Genomic DNA, 11,555 nt, shown 5'->3' on the forward strand with positions numbered 1-11,555 from the left:
CATCTGTCGACACATATTAGAAGAGAAGTGTCACACCATCTGACATGTACCATATGTTATGATTATGCATTTAAATGCTTTCTCAGCACCAATAACAGCTACAGAAATGCCTGTTTTTGGCAAAACATGATCTTTATCTACAAATTAAATGTATTGTTATTAAATGAATTTGTGATTAAAGCTCTCTCTCTCAATCACACATACACACACACACACACACACACACACACTTGCACAACTTCCTTTGGATTCTATATTTAATATTTAATAACCAGTAATGAATGATTAGATAGGCCTAGTTTGACACGTGAAAGAGCACACTCAAACAAACAGCCCGACAGTAGGCTATTGTAGGCTACTTTAGCCCATTATACAAACACTTTGTTACACTTCACAGAAGGGCTAAGCAACTGCTATTTGGGGTTACAAATGTAGTTTAGAAACTATAGATGTAGGGCACAGAAAATGCTTTCACTCTCAGTTTATTGAGGTTTTATTATTATTTGTGTGTAGGACTTGTGATTTTACATTTGAATTATAATCGTGAAGCGCTCACCGCTGTTTTGTTCTCTTAGGAATAGTTCACTCAAACTGAATGAAAATACAGTCACCATCGCTTAACTGAGGTTTGTTCAGGGCTTCCTCCCAAACCAGCGGGTTAGGGATTTGAACCCACGGTCCGGCCGTTCTGTGCGGAGTTTGCGTGTTCTTCCCGTGTGGGCGACTTTGCATCTTCTTCCCTCCACAGTCCAAATACATGCAGGTAAGGTTACCTCGGAGGGGTTATGTGTCAGCTCTGGGATTGATTGGCGACATGCATGTCCAGGGCGTACCCCGCCTCTCGCCCGATGATCAGCTTGGATCGGCTCCAGCCCCCTTTAAAGATGAGCGGTAGGCCTAATGGATGGATCTTTTCCGCATCACATTTCCAAAACGAAGTGCAGCATAATCCAGTGAGCTGCACACAAACTGTTGCACCATGCACAATATTTACCTCATTATTGCCTTTATTTTCCTCCTGTGGAAAATAATTGGCTGAGAGGGCCAGAGGACTGCCAGAGAACAAAACGCAGGAGGTAATGAGGCAAAAATTAGACATTTATACCTGCTATCGTTTGGCTAAGCACTGAATGCTGCACAATATGTCCATATTATAGTGTGTTTTCAAGTTTCAGCTCCTTAACTGCAAAAACACGTAGGCCTACACTTCGCATTTGTGCAGAATGTCAATTTGCATTATTCTTTTGTCAGTTTTACATTTTCGTTGCACTGTGATACAGTCAAACACATCGTCTAATAATGTGACATCTTATGGATGTGAAAAGACTTGTGCCAGATGAGGAAGCACTCTTCTGTACAATCTCCAACAACAATTGTGATAACCCAGCAATTTCACTTGTTGTCAGAGTGGTAGAATGTTTTTGACTACAAGTTTCACCTTTAATTTAGAGTTTGGTCCGGTATTCATCTATTTAAGCTGTTTAAAAACATTAACCGCCCGAACAGGGACTTGAACCCTGGACCCTCAGATTAAAAGTCTGATGCTCTACCGACTGAGCTATCCGGGCTCTGACAACCTCGCGACGTGAGACATTTAAAACTTATCTGTCCACACGTCTATTTTGCAATTACGATTTAATCATTTTTACCGGGATCGGCAAACATGGCAGCAAAAAGTAGCAACATCATGCAGAAAGCCTACAGTGTAAACATAATAACACTGCGTAACGTTATGGAATGAAAAACATATGCATAGAGTAAAAGTGGAAACGTTTAAAGATAAAAGATTAGGCTTATATAAGCACTTGAATAACAGAGCGATCTAATATGAAAGGACACATTATTATAACAGTAATTAAGTCGGTATGATAACTCTATGGTCTCTAAGATTTAGAGATAACAATCTACCGCCATCTAGCGGCCACGCCGCGCAGTACAGGTCATGCCGTCTCGCCCTACGTCATACAATAATAGGGAAGTAGCGGCCAAACAAACCGCACGAGTCCCAGGTAGAATTTTTTTTGGTGCGTTAGTCTTTTATTACACGTTGTAAATGTCTCAATTTGAGCACTGAAGACCAACACAATCTTCTCGCTTTAATCCCGGCCCGGTCTGTTGTAGCTATAGCTAGAGTTGTTGTGTTTAGTCCTTTGTAGTCTCTTTGTGGTTTATGAAGGAGCTCTATGGAGAGATACCTAATCCAGAAAGTCGTTGGTGAGGGTTCTTTCGGTCGGGCTTTGTTAGTCCGGTGTAAAAGCAGTCAGGAGAACTATGTGGTCAAGGAAATCCAGCTGCCAAAGGTATGTGCAAACACTTATATTCTGCTACTGTAGCTTTATCCTCACCTGTGAGCTTCCTACCTGTGTGGTGGAACAGGTAACAGGGGGAGGGGGGTGGGGGGGAAGCATATTACTGTATAATAAAATTGTGAATTAAACAACACCACCATGTTGCTGCAGACTAGAAAACTATGTTATAGCCTGGGGTATGATATGGAAATGTTATTTGCTCTGTTCTGATAACCTACCAGATTGTTGCCTACAGAGATGTGGAAACTTGTTTGTTTTTGCATAATAGAGAATGCATTCATGCTTGTATTTGCATTTTTATAGAATCACTCCAAATTGGAGAATTGGAGGAGAGAAGCCATCCTGCTGTCTAGAATGAAACATCCTAATATTGTGGCCTTCAGGGAGGCATTCGAAGGTATTCACAAACCTAACTCTCTTATTACAAGGCATACAGTTATTATTACTGTTTGGATTGTGGAAAAGGCAGTGTGATTGTGTTTGTTCAGCTGATGACCTCCTGTGTATTGTGATGGAGTACTGCAGTGGAGGAGACCTGCTCCAGAGGATCCAGCAACAGAAAACTACGCAGTTCTGGGTTGATGATGTAGGCCTCAACTTCCTGCAACTAACAATTGTATCCTATCCTATCCTATCCTGTTTTGTTCCTCTTTTATTTATTTATTTCATTGAATTCTTTTATTTCCAGATCTTGAGGTGGTTTGCTCAAATGTGTGCTGGCGCACAGCATATCCATGATAAACGGGTTTTGCACAGAGATCTGAAGTCCAAGGTATAGTAGTCTCTAGACATTACAGTTTAGAATGACTATACATGGTAATAGATTTTATTTTATGTGTTAAAACAGGTTACACACATAGATACATAGAACGGACATGGTGAACTCATGAGGAAGTTCAGATTTTCTTTGTTGTTCCCTGAATCCAAACAAAAGAAGTCCATAATTGAGTTTATTGGTTGGATGCATGTTGATAAAATCTCATCAGAGTGAGCGCTGTGGAGTGAAATGATAAGATCGAGATAAGATCACAACATTATCTCCCACTTGTGTATAATATCATAATGTTGCTATGGTTGGCTGCTCTTATTTTTGCTTCATGTTAAGTCATGACTTCTCTTTCATTTCCCTACCCAGAACATTTTCCTGACAGATAATGGGACAATCAAGCTTGGGGACTTTGGCTCAGCATGTATTCTGAACAGGTACAGGAAGAGGAAGGCATCAATTTATAGTTTGCCCTTCTTTTTTTAAGTCAATGCTCAGTGCTGGATTTGCTGCTGTTACATTTCTGATTATTTTTGTAATTGTGTTGCAGCTCAAAGGCATACGCTCATACATATGTTGGGACACCATATTATGTGGCTCCAGAAATCTGGGACAATAAGCCATACAACAATAAGAGGTATGTCACCATGTTTGTTCAGCCGGGTTTCTGCATTGTGTATGGCACAAGATCAAATGAAAATAAATTGAAACCTTCAGTTCAGTTCAGTCACTTTATTATGCCAGATGAGAAAGTTGATTTGCTGTCAGGAGCGCAAGAAAAAGACACAAGTACAAATAATTGAAACAGTACAAAAACCAAAAGGACAACCTTTATGACTTTGGATCAATATCCATGTGCGGAAAATCTAGTCTTTGCAACATGAAGTATTTATTGGATATGGCAAAAACTCTATACCCCCCAAATATAGAAGAACAACATAGGCAAACATAAAGCTGATATATGAATACATATAACTATATGCATACATATAATTCGTAAAATATGCCATATGCATATACACACAGGGTCCAGGCTTATGTTGATGCATTTTGGATCGGCCTTATCGGATGTGCAGTCTGTGTGTGCAGTTGTACGTGTCTCTTTACTATCTATTTTGCAAGAGCATTATCGCTGCATCCTTGGCTTAGCACCGCCCAAGACGATTGTGATTGGTTTGAAGAAATGCAAACGAGCCAGAGCTTTTTCCCCCCCTATCCCAGGATGTCAACTCGTGCATCCAGACCATACACTATGGACTGGGGACATAGGTCTAGCAATTTGAGACGTGTCAGATATCTGCAGAATGCGCATGTGTTATTTACTTAAACCCTCAGATGGATTGACCATATATGCTGAAAAATTACAATGTCAATCCCAGGTAAAATTTAGCCTAACAAGAAACAGACAAGAAAGGTACACATGGAATCAAAAGATATAGATATCTGTATACGGGGCGATACCATATGTAATGTTTGTACAAAACCAGTAATGCACTTTTATGATTTTCCAGTCTATTTATTTTGAATATTACGTTGGAGGTAGTGCACATGCAGACAGTGTACCACATTGCTAAAATGTATAGAAAAATACAGCCATACCGTATAGGCTCTGTTTTCTTTACATTATTATTGCATAGTTAGGAGTAGGGCTGGGTGATATGGAGTAAATCAGATATCACGATATTCTTGACCAAATACCTCGATATTGATATTGTGGCGATATTCTAGGGTTGAAAATTGGTACTTTAACAAAATATCTTCACACTTAGATTTTAGATAAATAATTATCAGTAATGTAGCCATAATGTCTAAGTGGGGAAAAGGCAAATAACAGAACAGCTAGAACAGTCTGGTAAGTTCAGAAAAGTACATCACTTTACTGTAATGCAGCCTTTAAAACCAGGAAACACAACACTTATGTCATATCACGATATTACGATATCCAAAGTCTAAGACGATATCTAGTCTCATATCATTATATTATCGATATAATATTGATATATTGCCCAGCCCTAGTTAGGAGCACAAACAGTTTTCAAAACTCCCGTTGATAGTACTTTGAAGGGACACTCTGATATCTGACACTTGATGTCATTCATTGGCCAAGCAGACAACAGATAGACTTCTTAACTGCAAAAACAATCCCATGATCTTTGCTCAAATTCCATGTTTGCTTACAGTTTCCCTTCCATCAACATAGCTTGTGAACACAATGCTTTTTATTAACCAGTCTTGGATGTTGGAGTTTCAATAAATGCACCAACAATAAGGAGTTTTCAAAACAGTCTGTGTTCTCAGCTCGGCAGTGGTTATGTAACACATGCGTGGGTCAACCAGCCTTGTATCTTTTTGACTGTGCCAGTACAATACATGACGACTGTCTGGTGTGAATGAATAAGCATCTCTATGTTTATGTGTTCTGCAGTGATGTGTGGTCTCTGGGCTGCGTTCTCTACGAGCTCTGCACCCTGCGACACCCGGTACTTCCCCTCCCTCCTCTCTCCATGTTCCACGGGTTTGACTCCGGGCCTCTCTCCAAATATTGTCAATGAATCATTGTATAAAATGCTTGTGTGGAATGATGGAGGCCCAGTATCCTCAGCTGAGTTAGATTATCTGCTGTGTATTTTTTGTGGCTCAGATATTGCGGTGTGGTTTGTTGTCCGCGAGATCCTCACACCTCACTCTTGTGTCCAGTTCCAGGCACCCAGCTGGAAGAGCCTGATTCTTAAGGTGTGTCGGGGTGCGTACCCTCCCCTCCCCAATCACCTGCCCTATGAGCTGCAGTATTTGGTCAAGCAGATGTTTAAGACAAACCCAAAAGACAGGCCATCCCTGCACAGCATCCTGACCTCTCACCGGGTTTCCAGACTCCTGCGTGCACATCTGCCCTCCCAGGTACAGGCACAAGTCAACACATGTGCTCTTACAAGTGCTGTTCACTGCAGTTGAGCTTCCTGCATGGTGACAGCCACTCAAACAGTTGAACCTGAAGTGGTTTTATGGCTGCTCATCCATCAGTGCGACAGACTGTCACAACAGGGTGTCAAAGTGGGAATTTAAACTCTTACACTATTTCCCCAGCTGTGGAATCTGACCTTTGACCAGCTGCTGTTAGTTCAGATGGCCACGGAGCTCATGTTATGTGTTTGATTTTCTGCAGTGCTTTTCATCTTTTGCAGGCGCTAGAGATGCAGGCACAGGGGAGGCGTACGGGTCGATGGGATACAGAAGAGGGAAAGAAGGTGGCTAATTTTCTGAGGGAGAAGAGTTTAATGAAAACATCAACATCTGAAGGTAGAGTCCAGGTCAAAGTTAAAGGTCCCATGGCATGAAAATTTCACTTTTATGAGGTTTTTTAACATTAATATGCGTTCCCCCACCCTTGAGAAAATGAAAGCTCAGATGGAATCTGGTTACCTCCCCTTTCTCGGCTTTGCCCGCCCAGAGAATTTGGCCCACCCATGAGAGAGAGCAACATCAGGGCTTTCAAACGAGCAAAGTGGCAGTTGGTCAAGGCCACACCCCATCCTCCACCTTGCCCCCTCCTCTCTCCTCCTCAATAGCTGGAGACACAGAAATGGCACATCCTAAGGAAAGCTCATTGTGGGACTGGCTCTAGTGGCTGTAATTCTGCACCAAGGCTGAATATCGGGAAAGAGACTTCAGATACAGTATTAGGGGACCACTAAGGTCTATATAAAAGAGACTTCAGATACAGTATTAGGGGACCACTAAGGTCTATATAAAAGAGACTTCAGATACAGTATTAGGGGACCACTAAGGTCTATATAAAAGAGACTTCAGATACAGTATTAGGGGACCACTAAGGTCTATATAAAAGAGACTTCAGATACAGTATTAGGGGACCACTAAGGTCTATATAAAAGAGACTTCAGATACAGTATTAGGGGACCACTAAGGTCTATATAAAAGCACAATATATGTTTTGATAATTTGGACAGGACTCAGCTAAATCTACTCAACCATAGCCAATACAGCCATACCCAAAACATGAAAAGTATCCTCTGTTATTTCTATAATACTTTTAGATATTTAATTTTATGAAAACCTGAGAAAGGTAAAGGAAGGAGGAATTGGCGCTAAAAGCAATAGTAAAAATGAATAATCCATTCATGTTGCAACTGAAACAAATATTTATGATCATGAGCACGTCTTCATTGCTCTCTGCTAGAACATCGCTTGTAGCAACAGAGGTTCCCGAATCTTTTACATTTTCCTTTGTTTATTGATATGTTTTTCTCTTCTTGCTCTTTGTGTTTTTATGCATGCACCATCTACAGAGTAGATGATGTCCTTGTCAGGACTAGGGTTGGGTATTGTTTGGATTTTTACGATTCCGATGCCGAACTGGTACTTTTAAAACAATTCCGATTCCTAAACAGATTCTTGAAAAACTGAAAAATGACATCAAAAATGTAATATGTTTACTAGCGATCACACGCAATGAATGGTTAATATGCTTTTACGTCCGTTTTGGTGAGCCCAGAGGGAAAATATGGCATTTTAAAAAGTAGCCTACATTTACGGTAGCTAGCTAATGGTAGACTACAGAGAAAGTGTGATATTTTTACATCCATTTCGGAGCGACAGAGGGAAAATATTTCAGTCGACACGTTAAGTGGAACCGAAATGAGGAACTGAAATGTGCGTTCTAATCCGGTCCGGTCCGTAAGAACTGGTTCCATAGTGGAACCGGGTTTCGGAACCCAACCCTAGTCAGGACTCTCTTGAAAACAAGAAATATAACAAAAAAAGGATCATAAGTAACCCTTTACCTCAGGCATGGAGTTACCTGAAGCCCACTGTGAAAGCGGAGAGCCGGGTCCTCGAAAGAAATGGGCCGCTCAGCCATCAGATACTGTGCTGCAGATGTTGGCCAATGCCAGCCTCGTCTCATCTGACAGCATGACATCAACTAGCCAGACCCTCACAGGTTCTACTCATGGAAGTATGACAGCAGCAGCAGTGTTTACACTTTAACATTTTTTTTACTAAACTCAAGTTTGGAGAATGAAATACTGAATGAGCTGTATCCCTGTTTTTTTCCCGGTGTGTCAGAGGCGCCAGAAGCCAGCAGGCAGAGGAGACGATGGGACGGGGATCCTCCTGAGAAGCTTCTGAGTCTGTTGGAGAAGGCCCAGCTGAGCAGAGCCTTCAGCACCTTTTTAATAAACACAGGAGGTCGGTTTATGTCTGAATACACAATACACATTATTTTCATATCAGACACCAATCAAACTTTAAACCAGGGGTCGGCAACCTTTTTGATATGAAGGGCCCTTTTCAAAATGTCTATTATTATTATTATTATTATGATTATGGAAACATGGTTTTAGTATGCAGCGTCCTGATTGGTGGAAAATGTGCTGACAAAAATATCACTGTCAAAGAGCCTGAAGTGAAAAGCCCAGCTTTAATGATGAATGGACTGATAAGCAGGTCCTATATGCCTCATTTTCAATGAAACGATGCTGTGGCAAAATAATAACACAACCAGCATCATTATCAAGAGTAGAGCAGTGTTTGCGTAAAACAGCGTGGTGGACAAGAGGGGACTGAGCAGACAGAGCAGTTTGAAATATCGCCTCCTACATGTTTATGCCGGTCTACACAGGTGAGTGCATTGATAAGTATTGACTTTTAACTCACAAAGGTTTTAATGTAGCCTACTTACAGTAACAAGACTAGTTCATCTGCCCCAGTGGCCGTTGGTAATCCTCTTTGTATTGTTCCCAGTCAGAGATATGAGTCAATCAAACTACCGTAAATAACAGGTCGCGCAACTGTGAACGTTGTAATTTGGCATGTGGATGAGAGAGTGTTTCAGCATTTCAACCATGATTTCAAGACATCAATAAAACTCTTGCACACATATTGCCAGCGTGCCATTGGTTAAGGTCCCGCGTGCCCATGGTGGCACATGTGCCTAAGGTTGCCGACCCCTGCTTTAAACCATTCACAAAAACTTCAGCTATTGGGCTCTATCTCAGCAGTTATAGATATACAGATATATTTAACAGTTTTTGTGAAAATTAAGTTTAAGTTTAGTGTTCCTTTCAGGAAGCTTATAATCCTGGGTGAGTATTGCATGACTTACAGTGGGTGATGTTATCGCTAGAGCACGGAGCCTTAAAAAAATCATCTAGTCCCTTCTCTATAACTTGCTCTCACGCCCACAATTGGCCCTTGTCATACAACATATCAAAACGTAGGTATGCTTGTCTACTTTCAGCCAATGTGCTCATTTAAGTAATAGGATTTACACATTTTGCATAGTGAGCTTACAAATGACAACAGTTCCAAATCTTCCTCCATTCGCTGCCCATGTTAAACATCCTTGATATTTCCATGCAAAGGCACAGCAAACCTCTTTTTTGAATCGCTGATATGCCCATTATATCAATACGTTCCCAAAGGACTTGCGGCGCCGAAGATGAGGTCATTTCACTTATGCCACCTATAGCCTGAGCCTTTCTTTCAGAAATCTTTCACTGATTAGTAAGCATGACGCAGCATTTTCGCCAGACAGTCAAATTGCAACTACAGACAGTAATATGTTGCTTGCTTGCCACTGTTGTAACACCTATTACGTTCATACAATATGGCTATTATTCAACTTTTAAAGATATATTAATTAAAACAATTATCACTTTTCCACATTTCTTACAACTTCAACTTCTTCTTGCACATTTTAACCAGCAATCCAGTTTAGCTTTAGCATTAGCTTTTCAAAAAAAAACTTTAATTATTCCACATATTTTTTACATTAGTGGTGTTCTTCAACTTTTCAATGAAATTCATACTAATTAAAACCATTCCCACTTTTCCAACTATTCGCACTACTTCAACTTCTTCTTACAGATGTAAGCTATTAATCCAGTTTAGCTTTAGCAATTTAGCTATTCTGCATTCACACGCATTTTCTGCCGGAAATGCATTTTCTAGTTTTCAAGTAACTTTGCTGTACACACAGTTATTCGAATGTGAATGTTTTCATTAAATTTCAGTCATTTATATCTTGGTAGGAATATGTCTGTGTAGCAGGCAGTGTTTCTCTCCAGTCCCAGTCAAGTCTCAAGTCCCAGTGTTTCTAGTCAGAGTCCAAGTCACCAAAGAATAGTTTGAGTCAAGTCCCCATTACCTGAGATAGAGTCTGACTCGAGTCACGAGTCCAGACAATAACGACTTGACTCAGACTTATGTCCGAGTCCAGGACTCAAGTACTCCATCACTGCCTATTACACATAAAAGTAAACGTCATCCAACTTCCGAGTCCTATTATTATGAATGCTTTCATAAATCCTCCAGTCCAAGTCCAAGTCATCAGTGCGCGAGTCAAAGTCGAGTCACGAGTCCAGAGAATAGGACTCGAGTACTCCATCACTGGTAGGGGGTGATATAAACAGTCCCCCTTGGTTTCCATTTTCAGGTGAGGGCCCTCTGGTGGGACCCCTTTCCCAGCCACAGGGTGACGACCCTGACGGTCCCGAGCCTGAAGTGGTCCTAGATGAGGAGCGTCTGCAGCCTCGCTCTGATGACGAGGACACGTAAGTGACCCTGACTTATTGCTGTATTTAACATGACATTACCAAGGAGGGGCACATTTCATTGAATCTGACTGGTACAGTACATCAGCAGGACAAAAAGGGAAATACCTGTAGGTTTCTAGTTGTATTCGGAAGTCCTGGTGATTGACATCCCTGATGGAGTCATTAGTCATACAAATGGAGGGACTGCCTAATGTGTTGGTTATGACAAAAGGTGTATGGGGTGGGAAAGACATGATAATCATAGGTCTTTTTTTTTTTTTTCAAAATAAACATATGCTGCAAAACAATAATAATGATGTATGACTTATTTGTTTGAGCTTCTAAAGCAGTATATGTAAGGCAAATTATTAAAAAAAAATCAATGAAGCACCTGGAAAAATAAACCTCAAAATTCACATTAAATATGAATGTATAAATTAATGTTTGAAGAGAGGGTTGTATGAATCTGTGTTTGATAGCTGTAGAATGTATGGAATGTATTGTTTTCCTCTAATATAAAACATATTTTAAATGTATTACACTACTTTTCTGTTCACAGAGACTTTGAGGAAGAATCTCCATGTGACTGGATGGATGAAGTTGAGAAAATGTTTTCGGACCACTAAAGCCTTTTTCCTCTGAGCCTACACAGTCACAAGGCTGTCATTGATTTTTACATTCACTAAAGACACTAACTGTTTGCCAAAATAATTTCACTTCATGTACTTGATCTTAGAAATGAGGACCAATTTTTTATAGCAGGTTATATTCAAGTTTACAAAACCCCCAGTTCAGACAGTAACAGTGACACGGTAAGCTTTTCATAATGTTATGTTTCAAGCTCTGCACTAATTGTTGTGAACACTGATGTGACAAAATTGTAATTATTGTTTGAACATTTTTTTACATAAAGATGTTTGAGATGTG

At 40.4% G+C, this 11,555-nt stretch overlaps 1 protein-coding gene and 1 non-coding gene across 2 annotated transcripts; one reads left to right on the forward strand and one right to left on the reverse strand.

Moving 5' to 3' along the window:
* Window positions 1-1,495: 1,495 nt before the first annotated feature.
* Window positions 1,496-1,568, reverse strand: trnak-uuu. Its single transcript has one exon. It is a non-coding gene; the product is annotated as a tRNA-Lys (tRNA).
* A 387-nt stretch (window positions 1,569-1,955) lies between these two features.
* Window positions 1,956-11,555, forward strand: nek3 (NIMA related kinase 3). The gene is made up of 13 exons (XM_039792982.1): window positions 1,956-2,300; window positions 2,613-2,706; window positions 2,798-2,895; window positions 2,998-3,081; window positions 3,445-3,512; window positions 3,626-3,712; window positions 5,501-5,555; window positions 5,773-5,973; window positions 6,258-6,372; window positions 7,880-8,047; window positions 8,158-8,280; window positions 10,529-10,646; window positions 11,188-11,555. The coding sequence occupies exons 1-13, from the start codon at window positions 2,184-2,186 to the stop codon at window positions 11,252-11,254; spliced, it is 1,395 nt and encodes a 464-aa protein (XP_039648916.1). The 5' UTR covers window positions 1,956-2,183; the 3' UTR covers window positions 11,255-11,555.

The sequence above is a fragment of the Perca fluviatilis genome, chromosome 2 (genome assembly GCF_010015445.1).
Source record: "Perca fluviatilis chromosome 2, GENO_Pfluv_1.0, whole genome shotgun sequence".
NCBI classification, from domain to species: domain Eukaryota; kingdom Metazoa; phylum Chordata; class Actinopteri; order Perciformes; family Percidae; genus Perca; species Perca fluviatilis.

Excerpts from the sequence above, each read along its gene's own strand:
- nek3 (XM_039792982.1), top strand. The coding sequence starts at position 2,184 with ATGGAGAGATACCTAATCCAGAAAGTCGTTGGTGAGGGTTCTTTCGGT. Across the intron at positions 3,082-3,444 it reads ACAGAGATCTGAAGTCCAAG|AACATTTTCCTGACAGATAA; the intron begins GTATAGTAGTCT and ends TTCCCTACCCAG. Across the intron at positions 3,713-5,500 it reads AAGCCATACAACAATAAGAG|TGATGTGTGGTCTCTGGGCT; the intron begins GTATGTCACCAT and ends TGTGTTCTGCAG.